The 22899-nt window shown below is 25.1% G+C and overlaps 1 protein-coding gene across 1 annotated transcript; it reads right to left on the bottom strand.

The window, feature by feature from the left end:
• Window positions 1-1342: 1342 nt before the first annotated feature.
• LOC145832534 (leukocyte elastase inhibitor A-like) lies at window positions 1343-10540 on the bottom strand. Its single transcript, XM_082939848.1, has 3 exons — window positions 9773-10540; window positions 9570-9711; window positions 1343-1560 (listed from the first exon to the last, which is right to left on the bottom strand). Exons 1-3 carry the CDS (start codon window positions 10538-10540, stop codon window positions 1343-1345), a joined length of 1128 nt encoding a protein of 375 aa, XP_082795974.1.
• Window positions 10541-22899: the final 12359 nt, after the last annotated feature.

Here is a 22899-nt window from a genome sequence, read left to right as displayed (position 1 = left end):
CACATTAACATCACGTTTTCAATAAACTCATTTCATTGAAGAATTTATATATATTGAGCTTATTACATATTTATTAATTACTAAGTTAAACCTAATGAGTAAGGTATATTTAGTGAAAACCTTATAAGCTAAACGCACTAAGCGTTTAGCACAAAAAAGGGGACTTCCCCAAAATAAAGGTAGTTCGCACCACAGGCCCCGGAGGACTACAGTAGTATTATGCTTATTATATTTTCATATTGTAGTTTACTAACTTATTTTATCTAAGAATCAATGTTGTTAATAGCTTTTAAAAATATTAGTTAAAAACTATAAAATAGTATAACAATCAGTTTACAATGTAATTAGTAAACAATATTTTTAATAGTAGGCTATATTTTTCAAATAAATTTGTAAAAAAAAGTCTTTGATGATGTAACGTTTTACAAGCATGGATGTTAAACTGTAAAACTGCGAATTATGTTAATTTTTTTTAATACTTGTTATACGTCAAATGACAACGGGTACAGCTCCCGTTCTTCTCATTTAGTATACTACTTCTAAATGTTATCAATTTCTTTTTTTGTAATTTACCATTTAAAATAAGCAAAAAACAAAAACCTAAAATAGCATCTACTTAATTTGTTGTAAGATAGTTTTTAGAAAGTAAAACAATGTTTAAATGCGTTAAACAGATTGTTTAAAAAATGCTCTAAGTGTTTTAAAGTTATTTATCAAAAAGCGTCAAATTCAGCCCTTTCCAATGTTTTTTTGCCTGAATTTTAAATACCAGGTTATATGGCTTACCTAAAATAGTGAAAATACAAAGTAAGTATTTTTTGTATTAACAAAAACACTACTAAGTTTTTTTGAACATTGTTTTAAGGCTTTCTTAAGTTTTTATTAAAAAATTAAGTATTCAAAATTTGTCAAGTTTGAATTTTTCAAATAAACTGTAAAATTATTTTAAAAAATAAACTTAAATTATATATTAAAATATATTAACTATTGACATTAGAACTAAAACTACAATTAATTAAAATGACATTACAACTGCTTCTTTATAAAAATTTATTAAAACGAACATGCAACGGCAAAACTTTAAAAACTTTCAAAATCATAATTAGATACTTTTTACGATACAAAACCAACAATATCAATCATTGTTTTGGTGAAAATATAATTTAAACATCATATATACTATTTATAATATACTTACTATTTACAACAAGAAAAAAATAAACGAAATTTTCATAGCTTACAAACAGTTTGGTAAAAAACACCAAGCGCCCTGTATAGAGGATAAAAAACAACTATACACAAATCAAGCTAAATACAGCAAAAAAAATTTACTGTTTTAAAATTACTCTACCAATGGCTCCCACTTATCCCCACAATAAGATTCCCATACTTTTTTTTCTGCTTCCCATAATTCTTCCTTAGTCGTCACAGCCATTTTGAGATCGGCTACCCTTCCATAGAAAATGATTTCATCACTGACATTGTGAGTTATCAGCATAATGAACGGATGATCGCAATGAAAACTGTCACATCTACCCCCACCTCCATGTTGACTTATTGCTACAAAAAATAAGCATTAATTTAGTTTATATCTAAACAGTGCGGTGAGTTCAAGATTTTTTAAATGTGATGCTTTATTATTATTTCTAAATAAGCATTTTAAAAGCCATATTCAGTCACATCAAACTAGTCTGATTCAGTCTAAGTTTATTAAAAAGAGAGTAAACCAAAATTTGTGTTAAAGAAGTATCACAAAAACGAAAGACTTTAGACAAAAACAGAACAGTCATTTGTAACTCTACTTGAATTAGATAACATTATCCTAAACTCATTTTCATAATCATTAGTTTACTAGTTAAATTTTCACAATAAAAGCCTAAAGGGGTGAGATCACCCACCTTGGAAACCCTGTCCTAAACTTTTTGTTCTTAATTCACTTAAGCAATTCGGACTTTATTTTTGTTTAAATCCTACCTCAGGGTGGGTCAAATATCAAAAAGCTAATTAAGTTTACTAAAATAGAAAGCTAAACATGAAAGTTTTGACAGCCAGAAATTTTAAAATGGCCCAACAATGGTCATATTTTTTCTCCAAATTTATTTAAAAAAAAATTAAATAAGTTTAAAACATAACTTTTTATATTTGCAATCTTTGTTTTAGGCTTTACCAAAGTCACCTTTTCAAAAAAGTATGGTGAAAGGCTTTGACACAAAATAAAAACATGTATGATAAGATCATCAATAACTTTGATTGTGATAATAACTATAAGCTATTAAGATCTAGATATATTAATCATTTTAGTAGTATTATCAGTCTAGCATAGCAAGACTAGAGGCTAATTTAACTCTTTTTAAAAAGCAAGAGTTATGAAAGTAAAAAAGTTTGATTTAGATGTATGTATCTTTATTTGTTTATTTAACTGATGTTTTTGCTTTGTTTGTGTAAAACTTAGTTTTAAAGTTATTTTTGCGTTAATTAATATTCCTCTTTTATTTGTGTTGTTCTTGATAGTGACTAAATATCAAGGTTGCAATGCAAAATATTATGAATTTAGCCTGACTATTCAAGATTTCGAGCGATTTAGCCTGAATTTTACTCTTAGGTAAGCGTTTTAAGTACGGACTTCCAGTTAAACACGACTTCTGAGTACCAATATTTTGAGTACTTATATTTTGACAAGCAAACATTTAGTACGCACTCCTTATTAAGAACACATTTATGAACCAAAATAAATACTTTATGTAAGGTTTACATTTATTTAGACTAATAATTCTTAGCTACAAACTAAATACTTTTTTACTCTTACTTATTTAACAAACTTAATAAAAATTATAATTAAGTAAACCATACATCTGTTTTATAGAACACATCCTCCTATTACTTGTTATGAATTTTTTTTAATATAAAAGAAAATAACATAATCTGCTTCACTTCATTTTAAAATTCAAATAACTCTCTAAAAATTATATAAAGAGGTAAACTATAAACATAAACTTGTTACATAAAATACTAAACTAAGTGCTTAACTATAAATCTGTTAGTTATTTAATTAAACAAAAACAGAATGATTGTAAAATTCTGCCAAATAGACTTTTGTGTATATTTTAAAGTTTTACTTTGGAAGTTTCCCTGCAACAGATCATCAATACTTAAAAGATTACATACATCAACTACTAAATCAAATAGGGTAATAGCTTTATGAGTAACATGTTTCTAGAAAAATTTTGCAATTTTAGTCTGTCTTTAAAAAGGTCTTAGAAATATTTAAAGAAACATAACTCAAAATTTATAATAAAAATAAGTATGTAGGTCGAAATAATACCTAAAATCACTAAAATTTATAAAGAAGAATTATTAAAATCTACTAAATCTTATAACTTATTTTAGCCATTTCTTAAAGATATTTAAAGATTTTAAAATAAGATTGATTAAGCATTTTCCTAGCTTTAGTTATAGGTTTCTGTTAATAGCTAAATTATTTACATTTTGTTTTATTTCTAATTCGATTGTTCTTGCAGCTTATTCAGTAATAAAAGTTAATAAAAAAAACATGTCTATTTATGTTCAAACCATACTGTATCAACTTAAAAATTTCTTTGATTAAATTCCTTCTGGAGAGTTGTACGTATTAGAAATCAGATAACAACGTTCACATTAAAGCAAGTTTTTTAAAACTTAAGCCTCAAAAGATGGACCATCCTCCAAAAGGAAAATGCTATAATGAAAAAGTATGGAAAACATTTTTACAAAAATGGACAATGCTTAAAAACAGCACAGAAATGACAGAGTCAGATAAAAATCTTAAATTGTACCAATGTTGTGATGAAGAGTTAGCCGATGCTATTCTAAAGGGACATGCATACGTAGTAAATTTAAGTGAGCAAGAGCTTTTAAGCATGATTAAGCAGTTTGTACAATTCTAGTTTCAGTTGTTTTCCGATGATAAGACTTTCTTAGTACAAGACAGGATTTGAGTGAAAATACCAGATCATTTGCTATCCTATAAAAGTAAATGCCAGTACATGCTCTTACACCTGTACTTGCCCTAAAATAGCTTGAATCAAGTAATAAACTTCACAGACATAATCCTAAAAGATGTTATGGTTACTGGATTAACAGGTTAGTATATCCGCAAAGAGGTGCTAGAATGGAAAAGTCTAAATGAGAAAGATGTCATAGACAGTCAGTTTTAATTAAAGATTGAGTGATGGCACATAAAACAATGACGCAACCTGCTATTATGGCTTCAGCTTCTTCATAGGTATCCTTTAAGAGAACTACACAAAAACCAAGTGATAAAATAACTTGTTACATGTAAAGTAAATCAACTGGAAAATTTATTTAGAGCAGAAAAATAAAAAATACATTGAGTGTTCTACCTGTAAATAATGCTGGATAAAGTCCCAGAAATAAGTTTATTAAGGTGACAACAAATGCGCTGATGAAACAAATGCACTTTTGGTTGGTTGATTATATACACAAAATTTTAATAAGGCAGTCGATGTTTATGATAGTTTCAATAAAGTCAAAATTGATCATTACTTCTGTGATTCTTCAAAGGGTCGAAAGTGTCAGTATCACTGAAACATTCTACAATTTAACTATAACCTTATTTGATAAAGAATCAAATATACTCAAGCATAGACAAAATCCCCTAGACAAAATTACTGAAAAATTAATGTCAAAGATACAGGTACACAGTCATGCTTGATAGCTACCTAGAACATGGTTATTAAAAACTAAATCTTCTACTAGTTAAAAGAAAGATGGTAGTGGCCAAAAAAGAACAGAACAAAATAACTAGGGGTATCTTTATGAGAAATGTCTAAAAATAAAAAAAAGATAAATATCATATTGCAAAAGAAATGGTATATATCAGCCTATGCTCTAACAAGTTTTTTTTCAAGAGTTGACTACATACAACTGGGTAAAATAAGTCTTGATTTAGCTTGCATTGGTGCAACCATTGATCCTTTACTATCCATGAAGAACTACCAACTTGTGATTGTGCACTTAGAACTCCTTCTAATAGGCAAAAGGAATTGCTATTTACTTGCATTTAAACTTGCAACTTGATTTTTACAAGTTGATCTTATCTTATAGAGTTTTGTCTGAGCTATCAGACATTTTAACCGCTTAAATAAATTCAAAGAAGTTTTTGAGATTTAAGCGATCAAAGTCAGTGACCTCAATAGGTTTCTAATAGAAGGTGCAAACCATTTCCCTAAAATTATTTCTTCTCCTTCATTTTTGAAGCAATCTTCTTCAAACTTTCACAGCAAATGTATTTTTAAATTTAGATTTAATGCAGGATTTTTTTGAATTTAGAAATATAAACTATTTATTAAAAAAAAATATTTTATTTGTTTTTTTATCTAAAAGTTTTTATATTTTAATATTTTTAAAATCCCAACATTTAAAGTCTTGTAAACTAGAAAAGGAACGTTTCCTGAAAGTTTGAGGTCTCTAGCTCAAAAAATTAAGGAGAAGATAAAATTAAGTAATTTTTCAAAATTCAAAGAATTTGACCCTGTAGCAGTATTGCATGCTTCACTGCTTTTTAATTATATAAGAGAAGAGATTGCAAAAAAAGATTAATTTCTCAATGCTTAAATATGATAACTTTGAATAAACGTTGCTATTGGTAGAATGTTGAGCCAAAGCCACCTGATAACTCTTTTTAAGCTGAGTATTATTTAATCAACTATTATGTTTATGTGTTTTTTACAGTATGTGTTTACTTTTTATATATTGTAATGTGTAATAAATTGTAAAACTTGTTGAACAGTAATTAGGTAAATATCACAAAGAGTTCCTATTTATAATGTATTAGCAAGGTTGGTTTTTTATAAGAATAATAATAGTAATAGTTTATATAATGAGCCTTTAGGTCCTCTATCACTATAACCCTAAAATATTTGTGGTCTATACATTTGTATCAAGAAAATTTTATAAATATTATATTATATCAAAAGTTAACTACAATTTGCATTCTATAAAAACTTGCTTGTAGTTTGTACTTTAACATGGTTGCCACTGATCAAGCTGAGAAAAATTTCCTGACTTTTTACTAAAATTTTACTGACTTTTGTAAATTAAACTCTTAAATTAAACTTATTCTGAAATACAAAATCTAACACTTGAAACTATATAAAGCTTTCAATCTAATTTTAATACAGGTTAAAAACAACAGTTTTTTGCTAAATTCTATCATCAAACTTCCAGTACATCACTTAAACCATCTGTGTATGATTGATGTTTGTAATAAACAGCTCTATCAGCAAAATACTTGTATTATTACCTTATAAACAATTTTTTAGCATTTCCTAGCATAAATGTATTTAGATAAACAAACTTTAGTCAGACTTAGCATATAAGTTGTAAAACAACCTAGAAGTTAAAAATATCTAATAATAAAAAGTATTTACTTAAAACATGTTTTACTTATATAAATTGTTCACTTAGTTTAATAAAATACTACCCAAACTATTTAATATAAAATCCTTAAATTAAAACCCAATTAAAAAAGAATATACTTAAGTAACTGTAAAAAAAGACATAAAAAGTAAACTCTATATCTGTTGTATATAACATTTCCTCTTATCATTTAGTATAAAATTTGTAACAAATAAATATACTCTTATTTACTTTAAAAACTTAATTTATTCTACAAAAAATACAAATAATAAGTAAACTTAATCTTGGCATATACCTCTCTTATAACTTATTAATTTAAACAACTTTGAAAAAGTTATAAAGAGGTAAAGTATACACATTAACTTGTTACATAAAATACTAAACTAACTGCTTAGTTATAAAGAACTCTATTATTTACTTAACAAAAAACACTTTGATTCTAAAATTATGCTAGATAAACTTTTGTGTATATATCACAGTTTCACTAAGGAAGTGTCCTTGCTACAGATCATCAATACTAAAAAGCTTACAAAATCTGCTTGTTTATTATGTTAATAGAAAATTTTTGCAGTTTTATTAAAGATATTTAAGTAATTTATACCAGGTGAAGGCATTGGAAATAAAATTAAACATTTTTGAAAATTTTGGAATTTTTTTCTGACTTTTAATTAATTTTTACTATTTGAAGGCTTTAGAAAACAAGGAATTTTGTAAATTTAAACTAACAAAATCTGACTTTTTTTAAAATTTTATCAAATTTCTTGACTTTTCCTGACGTTTGTCAATTTTTTAAATTTTTCCTGACTTTTCCTGACCGAGTGGCAACCCTGCTTTAAGCTTTCATATAAAATTCAATGTTATTTTTAGTAAAAAAAATGTTAGACCCCCTATGCCCTTTAAAAGAAAAAATTGAGTTGTACTCGATTCTAAAAAAAATTCAAGTTTCACAAACTAAATCTGAAATATAGCCACAAGCATAATTTACTTAAGCTATAATAGATTTCCATATGCTCAAGCTCATAACAGATGTGCAATCCTGGTTTGGCTTAGTGCACTAAGTATCACATAATAACCAGTTAACATCTTTGATGACTTTGTTCAATCCGTTACTTGTCTAAAAACAATGTTCTTTTAGAATCATGAGATAGGTGATATATTCTACAAACCAAAAGAAGCTATAGCTGCAGCTATAACAAAAGGAATACGAATTTTCGATTTGGCAAAGCCTACTTGTATACAGCCAGACTGGTCCACAACTTTTATTGGTTACTTTCATTCACAGAAACATTGCTCTTGTAGCTCTGCTTTGCCAGGATGTTGTAAAACTGAATGGGGTATTGTTTTATTACGCTCTTGTTGTCTTGAATCTTCAGAATCACATTATGCTGTGGTAGAGGGAAGAAGCATTAGAAAATGTTTTAGTTGTTCTGGTTGTATAAGAACCAGAGAAGGATTTAAGATGCCAAAAGTGGCACCCAAAAACTTGTTTAAACTGTAGTTTATAATATTGTTTTTATTGACTTGACTATTTAAGCTGCTTTTCATGCTTTGTTAGTCAGATCACCAAGGTAAAGTAGTAGTGTTGCTTAGTCTATTTTTAATGTACTTTAAATGTGTAGTTCTTGTATAGTTAAATTGTGTTTTTAAATTTGCAAAGCCAATAGTAAACAAAGTTTATTGCAAAATTTTTGTGTTATTTGTTCTTTTTAAGTTTAATTTTGCTGAGTTTTAGAACTGAAAACTGTACTTAAGTTTACAATTTATTAAAAAAAATTTTTTAATAAGTATGAAAGAAAAAAAAATCTAAGCAAATGTATCTATCTATCCTCTTTGTAGATAAAATCTGGCAGAAATATATAAGTATTTGCCTAGTTTTAGTTGTAAATGTATGTTAATAATTAAGTTGTTTATGGTTTGATTTATTTCAGAACTGATCATTTTTGTAGTTTATTCATTATTAAAATTAACAAACAAAGATATTTAATTGAAAATGTTTTTTATTTGTAATAAATGTATATGCAGTTTACTATTTTATATTACTTAAAGATTTTGCAATTTTTGGTCACCAAAACAGGGTCATAAATAAGTATTTAATTTGCCTACCTCTATTTATATGTAAACAACTTGAACATATTTATTCTTTAATTTTTTTTTTTTGAGTGGTGGCCCTTTCAAATTTTCTTTAAGAACTTGAATTGTTGAATTTTGATAAGTTTAGGGTTGCCAATGGTTTAAAAAAAATTTCTTCTAGATTTTCAAAAGTATAAATATTTGAATTTTTTAGTATGAACTTAAGTTTAAGGTTGAAAACTGTTTTAAACAATATAACAACTGTGAAAAGCACTGTAAAGCTTCTTCAAGAGTGATTTTTTTTAAATACAAAAAACCTAATTATATTCTATATGATATTTTTTTCAATCCAACCGAAACTTTATTACTTTTTATGTAAAATAAAAGTACAAAATTCAAGGTTTGTCCAGATTTTTTAGCCTAAATTTTCAAATTCCAGATTTTTCCAGAATTGCAGGTTTTTTGGAAACCTTGTTAGTGGTGCAACCCCATAATGATAAATTACTCAATAACCAAAAAAAATGTTTTTCGAGTTTTTTTGTTGTTGTTCAATAAGTAGTTATTGCTATTTACACTTAAAATAATTTATATTATTTGAATCTAAAAAGAAAGTATAAAACTACTATAAATTAATGTGAAAATTAAGAAAATTATAACAAGAGAGAAAAACTGTGTTGATAAAGCTTAAATGCCTAAAATAACATAGAAAACAAAATTGATCATACAAAAACAATACATTTTTAAAATAGATAAGTAACAAAATATACCTTGAGATTAGCAAATGTCAATACAAGTCTAAGCTTTGTAAAAAAAACTTTAAACAAGAATGAGTCAGTCTGAATTTTTCATAAGTCTTAAGAAATATTTAACTTGTCTAAGTTTGCATAAGCGTGTCAACTCTTTTAAAACAGAATTGCTACATAAACACAGCTTTTATAAAATTAGTAACTCTAATATTTATATCTATTACATATAGTTTACATAAACTTGCTTTTGTTTTACATTCAACAGATTTAAAGAAACTTCATTATAATTTATAACATAGTGTTTGTATAATTATGTATACAAACTAGATAACTTACTTGTTACAGCAGAAGCTTCAGTGCCTTCCTCATTAACTTCTATAAAAGCTTTATGAATAATATCTGATACATGAAGCTCAGGTTCATCACTAATATTTGTCAGGTCAGCTTTTGTAGGTAAAAACATATGCGTCATGCCCAGCTTTTCAAAAGTTACATGGTTTCTCATACTCAAATTTAAGTTTTGGTAACATTATACTGACATAATCTTTAACTGTGCTGTTCTTAATCATAGTTCTCATCTTTTCAACTGTAAGGTCATTTACAAGTCCAAAACGCTTTTTAGGTAAAAAAAGCCACATTGAATACTCATTTCCTTCGTAAGGCAGTTCTAAGCAACTTATTTCTAAATTTTTATCATAACCAGTCTTAAAACGTTCTGCTTGTGACATCATTGCAACTGAACTTTCGGTACCATCCGAGTTGTAAAACACACCAAGTTTTGTTGATGTTATTTGAAACTTTGATGCCCATTGTGCTTTGAAATAAACAACACTTGTCAATACAATTCTGGTCAACTCATTCAAAGATTCAGGTTCTATTACATTTTGTATCTTATCTTTAGTGAGGTAAGCAATTAAGTCATTAATGCCTTTTGCGCTTTCTTTGCAATCAGCTTTAGTTTTGTAGGATAAGTTTTTGAATCCGCATCCAAAACTTTCCAAAGTTTCAATGTATTCATTTCTAAGTGCATAATTCATTGCAGGAAACAAGCAGTTAAATGTTTCTACTTCAACTCCATCAGACCTAGAGCTTAATGGCTGAAACTTTTCAATGAGCTCTGCATCTTTGTAAAAATCAGCATCAATACTAAAAGCTTTCTCTATTTGATCTCTTGTTTCACCTTCGGATCCAAACAACAACATAGTGAGAGCTGTAGAAATGCTAAACGGAGAAAAGAATATATTCTCATGAGAAGATTTGCTGCTAAAGTTCACAATGAGTTTGTCAATAAATGAATCTATTTCCATTATGATTTAGTTTGAAAAACTAGTATTTTTATAAGTTTAGTTTAAATAAGTAAAGAAAAAACATCATACCACTTATTTATGCCAAATTAAATACAAGTAACTATTTATTTTTTGATACAAAAACTAATTGTTATAAAAAATTTGATACGAAACTAAATAGAATAAAATATACAAAATTAGATTCTATGTTTTTTGATTACATAGGACATAGAAACTTAATTGTTTAAAGAAGCATCAAATTATCTTATAAACTTATTTAAGATAGGTGTAACAACTTCATAAACAAAAAAACAACTAATCTTTACAACACAATTTTAAGTTTCACTAAAAATTAAAGACTTTACTCTACAAGTAAAATAAAATAAAATGATTGGAGGTATTAGAATCTTAATTGAAATAAATTAAGCTGAGGATTAAAATAAAACAATATTAGCTAAATATATTAAAAATCAATTTAAAATAAAATATTAATGTAAAATTTAAAATAATACCTTAATATTAAGTCAAATTAAAGAATAAACTAATATTATTCATATGTATAATATATGTACTCTATGTTGGAAAAAAATAAGGTTCAACTATATATAGATTTGACATAAGCAAAAATTTCTTAGTTACGCTATTTAAGGTTTATCTGATAATTCAAGAAAAACTTTAGTTTTTCTACAAACTTCAGAGATGTATATTTTTACACTTAAAGAGTATATAATTTCTCAACACATATTGTATAAGTGTTGTATATACAAGTTTTAATATCCATGATATACAAACGGAAAAAAAATTGCTATCTAATATTTATATATTCATTGTATGGTCTTTATATTTGAGACTGGTCAGTTTTTAATGAAAACATTTTTGAAAAAGGGTCACTTTTGAAAACAGTCACTTTTGCACAGATATACTTTGAACAAAGGGTCAGTTGTTAAGAGCCTCAGGACTCTCTTACCTACCAAGAGTAAGGATAAGGGGTATAAGTAACGATTAAAAGTTAAAAAAAAATTGAATAAAGAAGAAGAAAATGAAAAATGAAAAATACCAACCAAGGATAAGAGGTAACAGTTAAAGTCAAAAAAATAATACTATCTTAAAAACAACCAAGGGCATGGTTACAGTGATAGTAAAAAAATAGAAGATAATAAAAACTAAAACAAAAACAGATAAGAAATTAAAAGTTAATCTCAGGCAAAAGTGATTGCTTACAAAAAAGTGTCTCTTCATGCAAAATTGTACCTTTGTGCATTTCTAACGTTAGTAATACTTTTTTTATATAACTTTTATTTTGTATGTAAATATAATAAAACTAACTTAGGTTATTTTTACATGGTTGCCAAAGGTTTAAAAAAATCCCAGTTTTCTAAATTTATTTCAGGTATTTTAAACAACAAGTTATTTTGTCTATTTTTTTGTTTTTATAAATTAAGTTAAATGAAATTAGAAAATATTGTAAATCTATTTTGTATAATTTTAAATCACACACAATTTTTTTTTTGTATTTGATAAGATTATCAAAACTAGTCAAAATTTCATTACTTGACATATAAAAATGATTAATAAGTTAGTACTTTCCTGGTTTTTAAGTAATTACTGTTCTCAATTCCAGGTTTTTCTAGGATTCCAGATTTTTGGAAAACTCTGATTTTAGATTTTTTTCAATTTAAGTTGGTATATCTTAATTTTTTTAGTTTTTTTAAATTCAGACCTGAAGTCCAAGGGGATATAAGATTTCTTTGAAAAAAACTAGCCTTATTTGAAAGGCTAAAACTGTATTGTAAAATACAGTTTATGAAAATTTAAATTTCCTTTAATTTATGAGATATAACCAGTTAAGTAAAAATTTATGATGAACTACATTGTTGCTAATTTATTTGGAACTTTGATAAATTAAATAAAAGTTTTTCTTCTTGTTAAATAAAGCAATTTACACAAAACTTAAAACAATCTTTTCATGTAGGATTAGAAAAATTCCAAAGCTTATTATAGCTTACAGGGAAACTACACTAAAATAGGAGCAACTTAAGGACATAGGGTGGGGAGGGCAGGAGTCCTTTACTTTTTATTAAAATTGATATTTGCACTTATTTTAAAGCCTAGAGTATATATACTATAAGATGTTTTTGTAGAATGAAGTAAATTCAATTAATTTTCAAGATATAACAAGTTTAGTAAAAAATCTGATACTACTGTATGAGTCAAAAAATTTCACGTAAATTTTTTCTGAATTTTGAAAAATTTACTAAAAATCTATATTTTCCTTAATTTTTAAAGTAATTTAATTCAAATTTCCAGTAAGTGTACTTTGCAATAAAAAAAAAACATATAAAAAGCACATTTTTGAAAAAAAAGTCAGAACAAAAATTATGACCAAAATTAAAACAAAAAGCAATAACTTTTTTCTAATATTTTTTATAAAAGTATAAAAATTCGTTTCATACAAGTAGTTTTAAGTTTATTAGAGATAACTCTAAATTTTTTTTAAATAATTTCCCTAAACTAAAGGAGGAGACAGTTTTAAGTGATATAGTAAATTGATCTCCTTTTATTTTGCATTTTCCATATAGAACCTATTGAAGGCTCTGACTTTGATTGCTTATATCTCAAAAGTTAATTGGAATTTCATTAAGCAGTAAAAGTAACAACTAGCTTATCTAGTTAAGTATAAAAAAAACTTAATTTAAAAAAAAACTGATTGACTTACTATGCCCTAAATATGTTTTAAAACTTAAACAGTTTAATAAGTACATTCCTGTTTTGACTTCAGTAAGTAAATATTAAAAAAAAAAACATAAAACTAGAATAATATAAGATTTATTATTCAAAAGATATAATTACACACAACATTATCGTAGATTTTTTAAGAATTATTACAACTTAATTATTTTTAGTTTAATAGTTACAAGTTATTTTCGAACCTTAAATTGAATTTACCTATTAGTTTAATGATTTTGCTAAATTGTAAGTTTTATTTAGTTTGTTTTAGGAATAATTGACAGTTTTATTGAGGTTTAGCTTAAACTTTTTTTTTTCATGATTAAAACAACTTTTAAAAACTTTATTAATCATCTGAGGATATTGTTTTTATTTACTTATTTTGAATAAACAATGTTTTGGCAGTAAATTTTTAAAAAGTGAAGAAATAATATCTTTCTTACTTTTAATTTGAGATCTTTTATTGCAACCTAAAAAGTTTCAAGTACACAAGTTTCTATTGAAACAATTTCAAATAAAAATAAGCACATTATGATCAATACAACTTGTATATTCATTAATTAGTTATTAAAAGATAATTAAAATTATGATAAAAATTCTACAATAGCATTGAAAATTACCACTTTTTAAACTACATTATATTTTTTTACTATAATGAACCTATTTTGCCCTTCAACATTGTGTAATTTTATCCCAAGATCTATTACAAATTAAAAGAAGCTGTTGAAAACTAATGTATAAAAAAATAAAAAAAGAGTTGGTTGTGAATGTAACAGGTGTAAGCTTATTACATAGTAGAATAATATATAAATATATAATTTATTACTGCAGTTGTTTATCTTGATCTAATCAAATTTCGGTTATAATTTTTTTTACAAGATTTCAACAACTTTAAAAAATTTGTAAGTGTTGGGTAGGGATAATTAATTGTTAATCCGAGTTTGTAAATAAAAACTATTAGTAAAAAGAAACTTCTAACTGATGTAAATAAGCAATTAATTTTACAATTAAGTATATTGATTTGATAGTGTTTCTCGAAATGTGCATTAGGGTTTGGTTTAGTGTTCACTGGTTGTAGTTTACTTAAAACATTACTGAAATTGTTTACTTAAACTGTTGTAAACAAACAAGTTCGCACTTTTTATTCAAAAGTTAAATTTTTTATGCTGAATCTGAGATTTTAAAACATTTCCTAACTAAAAAAGAATTATCGGCATAATGTAACAACTTAAAATTTGACTTTTTTATTATTTTCAGCAAATTTATTGTTGACATACTATATAATATTTTTGAATCAATTTTTATGTCTTTTTAACAATCTTAATTATATAAAGTTGCCAGAGATATAAAATACTTTATACTTTTTTATAGCATACATAAAAATTTTAAAATAACTATGGTTCTCTTTAAAATTAAATCGAGAGGAAAGTTCATAAAAATAAAATTTAGAATAATTTAACCTAGCTATTATTAACATATTTGAAATAAAAGATTTAGATTCTAATTATTTTAAGAGTGACTTACAATAACAAAGAAAATTTATGGCCAATAACCATATGACGATCATGTTTTCGTTTGTTAAACTTTATTTATTTAGTATTGTAATCTAAAACAATCTCGCGTTTTACTTAAAAGGATGTTTAGGATCTATATATATAAAATAAATTTATCTAGTTTATAAGTTAAACTTTTATAAGTTAATAAATTCATATTTTTAGATTTATTCAAGTAAAAAATACATAAAATACGTAAAATTATCATTAGCTAAATTCTTAGATTTTGTATTTTGTTTAATAAATTCAAAAAAAAATAATGTTTTAAATCAAGAGAAAAATAGTGAAAAGAGTAAAAAAAAAAATGAAAAAAAGGTATATAAATTAAAAAAACAATGTATGCACTGTGGCTGTGCTACATGATTATAATATTTAATTTAAATAAGTCTTTAATAACTTATAAATCTTTTTAGTATCAGTAATTTTATAGTTTTTTAGTTTAGTAGGTAGCTTGCTTAAAAGTAAATCGTATTACCTAAATTTTTATATAAAGAGTACTAATAATATAAACCTGTATTTTAGCAAAAAGTGTTAAGTAAAATTAGTTTTTGCAGATGGTAAAAATAATATTTTGGGTATAGGATAAAAAATGACACATGTTAAAGCTTTAAATCTGTCATTTAAATTTATCAAATCGCCTAATTTTACTCTTATTTTCTGAGATGCAATTATATTGTTTCAATTCTTTTAACAAAAATTTAAAGTAAAGTTAAAAGATATTTGTTGTTTAAGTCATTAAAAAATATGAAAAATAAGTTTATAACTTTAACAAAAAACTCTTATTAACTAACCATGAAAGAAAAAGCTATTTATAAAATTTACCAATTTTTGTCGTTGTGTTAATGTACAACGACTACATTATAATTTACCCTCGATTAAATGACTTTACCTTGAGCCATAAAATAAGTTTCGAATATTTTGAAAGGAAATATATTCCGGTCTTGCAAGTATGTAAGCCCAGCAAGTAGGAGTTTCAAAACTTTGTTTTTTTAACTTAAAACCATAATTAGATCAGTTTAAATTATAAAAAAAAGATTAAAATTTAGTGTTAAAAGTTTTTAAAATTTCTTTTACGCATTAGATTCTTTTAAAAACGCATTTAAACTTAAACTTTTTTAGTCAGAAACAAAACAGATTTTTTTTAAAGCTAAAGTTCCAGAAAATAAGTTCCAGAAAATGAAGTGTGGACTAAAGTTCTCTTTTCTGTACACATAAGTAGAAAAGGTGTTGTTGCTGTTTTTAGTAATGTTAATGTCTAAGTAGTGAATTTTACCGGAAACTTCTTCTTTAACGGTAAAAACTATGCATTTGTGCATCTTACTTAGCAGAGTAAAAAAGTTATTGAAATTGTTTTTTAAAGTAAAAATAGCTAAAAAATCATCGACATACTTATATTACACAAGTGGCTTACTGATATCTAATGAAAGAAGACTATTTTCATAGTAACCGACAAAAAAGTTAGCAAGAATAGGGCCTAAAGAGCTTCCCATCGCTACACCGTCAATTTGACGAAACAGGAGATTATTAAAACTAAATTTTAAATTTTTCGTGGCCATACATAACAAATATTTGCAAATAGATTTTGGGGAAGGAGGCGGAAGTAAGTCAAAATTGTACAACTGATCAAAACAAATGTTTTACACCTCACTAAGTAGAAAGTTTGTAAATAAACTTTTAATGTCAAACGAGACCATAAAGTTGTTTGGTTGGGAAATATTTAAGCTTTTAAGTTAATCAACAATGTAAATATAAGAATCAGGTATTGTATGAATTGTGAGTTTTTCTAATACTGGTTCTAAAACGGAAATTAAAAAGGTAGATAAATTTGATTGTGGTGAATTAGTCATAGATAACATGGGTCTGAGTGGAATTTCTTTTTTGTGTGTTTTTGTAAGTCCATACAACTTAGGGCGCTGTGAGCCAATAGACCTGGTTGGTTCATACACTTCTTTTAGTATTAGACATTTACAAACCAACTTCTCAGTTTTCTCTGAATGCTATTTTCAATTTTACTTGTACGGTCAAATTTATCGATTTGTCCGAGTTTAAAGAATTTTGAACTATCATACATAATTACCATCATTTTTTCATTATAATCAGCATAATTGAAATTACAATGATGTTTTCTTTATGTGCTTTACAAAGTATGTACTATGTTTTGATTATCTTTTAATCGTTTCAAAGCTTCATTATACTTATTACGCATTAGTTTATCGGAATGATTAACTTTTTGCGTAGAAGACGTTTTAGAAAGATCATTTAGTTTGGATAAAATAAATTAAACATGTTGTAATTTAAACTTTAAGTTGAAAAAAAAATATATATATTAAAGACGATTTTTATAACGACGTTGTAATCTTTAAAACAACGATAACAATTTTGATGATCATTTAACAGTCGTTTTTATAGTTATAAGTTTTAGTAAAATAGATATCATTAGTTGCAACATTATTTATTTGATGAATATAAATATTTTACTATACTAAAGCAAATGCACTTTTTGTTGTTTATTTATTTGCACCATTAAAAGTAAAGCTTATTTTTTGGAGATAAACTAAACTTTTTAATATGAATGATTATTTTGTTTGTATATTTAGATTTAGTGCTTTTACAACGATTGTTTTGCTCGTACAGTTAAATCCCTAAAACTGTAAATATTAAATAATCCTAAACAATACAATTTGTATAATTTTGGCCGACCATATCTTTTATTTTCTGTTGAAAAAATATTCATTGTTTAGAATTTTGTTTTACTTTATCAATTTTTCTAGGTTAATAATAAAATTTACAAATATGTTTTGATAAAACGTGTAAACTTTATTTGTAACTTTTACTTTTATTTTTGATAGTGACCTATATTTGCATTTGAATATGAATTATGTCATTTTGTTGAGCATTCAAAATAGTTAGCTATTGTGAAATTATGTGACAAAGCTTTGTAGAGCTCCATCATTTAAAAAAATTCCATGCGATACTGTGGTAAAGTATAATTTTAAAGAAGAAGTAATAGAAATGAAATTATAATGTTTCAAACTGTATAAAGTTTATTGTTTTTTACTTGATCAAGATTTTAGAATGAAAGTTTATTTATAAAAATGAAAATACATGGTATATACAACAGTCAAAAGTGTCAAAATCTAACAAATAATGAAAGAAAGCGATCTTTATTCATGATGCAAACTAAAATTCACTGTATGATAATGATTTAGTAAACAACATGATTCAAATTAGATAAATACTTTACACAATTCAATATATATTTAAAACCTAGTCATGTTATTTACTAAAGTTATCATTAAATTTAACAAAATAAACTACATTTTTTGTAAACATTAAAAATTTTGTAGAACTAGTAAATTAAAAGACAGTATGGATAACAAAAATCTTTACCAAAGAGAGTCAAGATCTGAAACTGATTTGTCAAAAGATTTATCAAAAAACTTAAAAGATTTAAGTCTAATCAATGATAAAGAATCTACCGTTTCTGATGGAGAAGAAATTTTTACAGGTAAATACTGTTACTTTAGAAAGTTTTTAGTAGATGTAGTAATACATAAGTTTTTAGTACAGAAAAATTGAAACAGTTTTCGGAATAAAATAAATTATTCTAATTTGTTATTATGCTATAAAATGACTTTTTGTTACTGATTTCAAACAAATTATTGATTTTTTTTTTTAAATAGTAGAAAATATTGAAACTGAGTTTCTCTAAGTGTGAAATAAAAAAAAAAAACTATATAAAAGTTTCTACTCATTTTAAATTTCATGTTTCTGTGAAACAAAGTGATGCATAATAACTAAACAATAGTTTAGATAAATATTTATGTTTTAATACTTGTTCATAGACAATTAATAGTTTGTTAAGCTATTCTTAGTACAACAAAAACTAAGTAGTGTATTGTAAAAATCTAAATAAAACATGGATTTAATAACACTACTTGAATAAAAACCAAACATTTATTTAAATATTTTTGCATGTACCTTTACATTTTAAGGTTGTCAATAACACATTAATTTTTTTTGTATATATAATTTTCAATAAAAAAATAGTTGAAGCCTTTAAAACTAAAAGTAAATTATTTAATTTTGTTACTTTGAAAAAAAGAATTTATTTAAGAAGGGAAATTTTAGTCTTGAACGAAAGGCAGATTCTAAGCCAGAGCAGACTTATTAAAAAGTTTTTAGAAACAAATATTTATTTGCCTTTAGGATTAAAAATTAAATATTTTTTTTTAATTTAATAGTTTTGATATGTGTCAAATTTTCAGACACAATGGTATTCCGAGTAATTCTTCTTTGAAACTACGAAGAAACCAAACTAAATATCATTATCGACAACTTGATAAAAGTAACTTGTGTTTATTTTAAATTTATTTAACATTGAATTATAAAACTTGTTACTTTTTAACTTTATAACTTACACTGTTAGTAAACAAATAATTTTAAACAATAAAAATTTTAGAAGTTATTAAAACTTTTTAAGTTATGCATTTGTTTTACTGCTTTAAGTTTAAAAAGTAATTTAGGACCATAATGTAAGAATAAATGAAGTTTTGTTTGAATTAAAAACAAAATAATCTTTAAAGTAGATCAAGAAGAAGAGAGGGACAAAAATAATCGTCACCAATTTAATTTAGCAATGTGTAACAAACCTATGTCATGGAATTTCGCACTAAAATGCTTTTTTGCTGGAGAAATGTCGGGATATAGAAAGAGAGAAACTGAAATCGATTATTCTTTTGTTAGAGGCGAAAACGAATGGGAAGATATCGAATCTCAAATTAAAAGTGAAGTGTTTAATATGCAACATAAAATACATCGGTATACTAAAAAGCTCTATGTTTCAGAACCCATTAACGGTATATTATTGACATATTACTTGATATAATTTTTACAATGATAAGAATTTTTAAGTCAATCTGAGTACTTTATTTTTGAAACGTTGGTTTTTGCTTATAGAAGATACTGTATTGTGTAAAATTATTGCCAAATATTTTATTTTAAAGTCACTGAAAATATACTATTTTATCTAGATTTTTGAACGAGTAAGTGTAAGTTGTTAACAATACTAAAAATAATGTTCTAATATCTCCTCAATTACGCAAATTAAGAATAAGTAAAAATTCTAAAAAATTTTTTAAGCATATAATATAAGATTTTAAATGTAAACAAATTTTATTAACAGAAGATGCGCGGGTTCTTATCAAAAATAAGTATCCATATCACTACGAAAAAAATGTCACAAATTGGGTGTTGTGGCTTGGAAATCAAAACGAAGGTGACAAATACATTTAATCTTGGATAGAAGGACATGAACAGTTAAGAAAATACGATTTAATTGTGTATGTAAACTCGCAACTGCAAAAATCAGTGAAAGGTATTAGATATCTGCAAATATTAGCAAGAGAAACTACAGATGAGGAAAGAAGCATTTATTTTCTTACAAACAACTACAGATTATAAGTTATATTTATATTTTTAATGTATACATATATTTTGTTTGTTGTCAAATACTTTTATACAAGTACTGATTTTTTAAATAGCATTTTTTTTTGACTAAAAATATACATAAACTAAAAGTGTGAACTGACATATTTTTATATCCTTGTAAATATTTTAACTACAACATTTTTCAAAAATATTTGTTGTTTGTATTAATTTACTACAATCGTGTTTATTATCTAAAACATAAGTTCTATTAGTTTTGTATTATTGCACTAATAATAGATTAATCGTTTATAAAAAATAAAATATTAAGATTGATATTTAACTAAATAAAAAATTTTATAAGATTTTATTACCTGACTAAGCGTTAAAAAAATTAGCTGAATATTTTGTTATAATTGTATGAAAGTTGTTGTATATTCTTGATTAATTATTAGAAATTGACAAAAACTGTAAAAATTTATACAAACTTTTGTTTTAGAACAAGTATTTATTTTAATACTTAAAAGTTAAAACACTTTGGTAATTTGAATGACTTATAAAATTTTTAAGTCAAAAAGGTAAAACATTTTTCTACATGTATTTGAATATGTGAGTTGTGTGTAATTTTTTTTGGTAAGTCGTGATACAAAACAATAAATGTTAGCTTAAAAAAATTAGACATTTTGCAACTTGTTTTGTTTATGTTATAAAATAAGTAATAAATAAGTTTAAAACCTCAGAAGGATAATCTATAAACAAAAATTTTTGAACAAAACAATATTATATATTATATATATAATATAATATTATAATAATACTTAAAGTAAATTTTGTAATTGTTACATACATATTTTACTTACAAAAAATACTAAGATATGAAACTTTAAAGGTAAAATTTTTATTTTTACATGAAAAATATTTATTTGACATAGATCTCATATACTACTTAACATTATTTATGTTAAATATTACTTAAAAAATTACGGCTAACAACTTTTTACAAACTTTCAAAGACTATTTAGTTCTTGCATTATAAAAGTTTTAGTTTAAAGTTAAGACAATTAGTAAATTTCAAAATTAAACTTGCAAAATCTTAAAATCGTTTTAAGACGCAAATTTTTCTGACCAAAAATTTTCATAAAAGTTTTGTAATACAATGTTAAATGTTTAGAATAATCTACTAGTTTGTAAATATGATATAAACGTCGGAAAGAATTAAGTTACTTTTGCAAAAGTAGTCAGTTTTGCACGATCGAATTGTACAAGTCACCGCTGTAATCGGCAACCGCTGCTTACCAAGTTGGCAGAAGGAAACGCTTACTGAATAAGGGTTAGGGGTAACACTAGTGGTAGTTAACCACTGCTACAATCATTTCGAGTCGTTTTCAGGCCGGCAAAAGAAACCGCTTACCAATTAGTTGAAACGTAGTTTAAACTCATGCTTAAGTGACGTCGTGTTTAACAATCAATCTATATAAAAGTGACCATTCGTGCCAAACAAAACATTTCAATGTCAGTCCGTAAAAATTTGACTAATGGTAATTTGTCTTCGTTTAATGATGATTTGTCTCCGACTTGTAATGTTTTTAATTAAAGTAAAATCATTGTTTAAAGTAATGTAAATAAACAGGTTATATTAAGCTTCATATCTACTTAAAAACTAATAGTAAGTTAAGTATCTAGAAATACAAAAAGGTCATTTAATAAGAAATTAATAAACATACATATCCTGGTTAAAATGTTTTTAATCATGCAAAGGGAACAATCAAAAAATTACTAGTCATGAAATTACAAAAAAAAAACAGTTGTGTCCTAAAATACTTTAAAACCATTAAAAAGACCAAGATAGTAGTTTTAATGTTTAGATTTTAGTACAATTTAATATATTTATCAGCCTAAAAAACCCAAAATACTATAAAGACAAGAATATTGGAACAATTGTACATCTATGTACGAAACTTTGTTTCATAAACTATAAAAACAATTCAGTACAATCATCGTGACAAATTAGCAAAAAAAAATTACTTTTGAACCACGTTATGGAATTTAAAATATTTGTTCTGTACAAACTCTACAGCAGAAAAAAAATGCATGGTAAACGGCAAACTTAATGATCTACTTCATAATCTTCAAGACACACCCACAAGACTTTTCATTAATAAACTAACTGTTTAATCCTTGCAGTCTGTAAGACAAAAGATCAATTTGATCGCAAATTATTTCATGTATCGCGTAACTGTCAATTCTACTTTCCAGGTAAGCTAGTAACTGACTATGATTAAAAAACTTACTTAAAATACAGTCTTTGTCGACTAAAAGATTCTTTTCTAAAAACATTTTTATGTCTTTATTTCTTATAAATGACTTTTTTTGCTAATATTTTAGTTTTTTCTCAAGTTGGACTGCCTCTAAACCAATATACAGAAATATCCTTAGAAACTCGTTAAACTTATTTATTTTGTTAACATCTTCTAAAACAGCTTTTAAGTTGAAGAAGTTTTCTTCTTTATTTAGATCCTTTGTGTAAAAACAAGTGCAAAATGAGGTATCTTTTTGTTTAACGTGAATCGAACCTAGTCGAAAAAGTAATCTATGAGCACGTAAAAATATTAAAAGTTTTTTTTTGATAGCTTTGAACTTTCTTTTTTTTCGCTACACATCATTTGTAAGTTT

This window comes from Thalia democratica, chromosome 3 (genome assembly GCF_965202585.1).
Source record: "Thalia democratica chromosome 3, ktThaDemo2.hap1.1, whole genome shotgun sequence".
Taxonomy (NCBI): domain Eukaryota; kingdom Metazoa; phylum Chordata; class Thaliacea; order Salpida; family Salpidae; genus Thalia; species Thalia democratica.
This window is presented reverse-complemented; position numbering and strand designations above follow the sequence as displayed.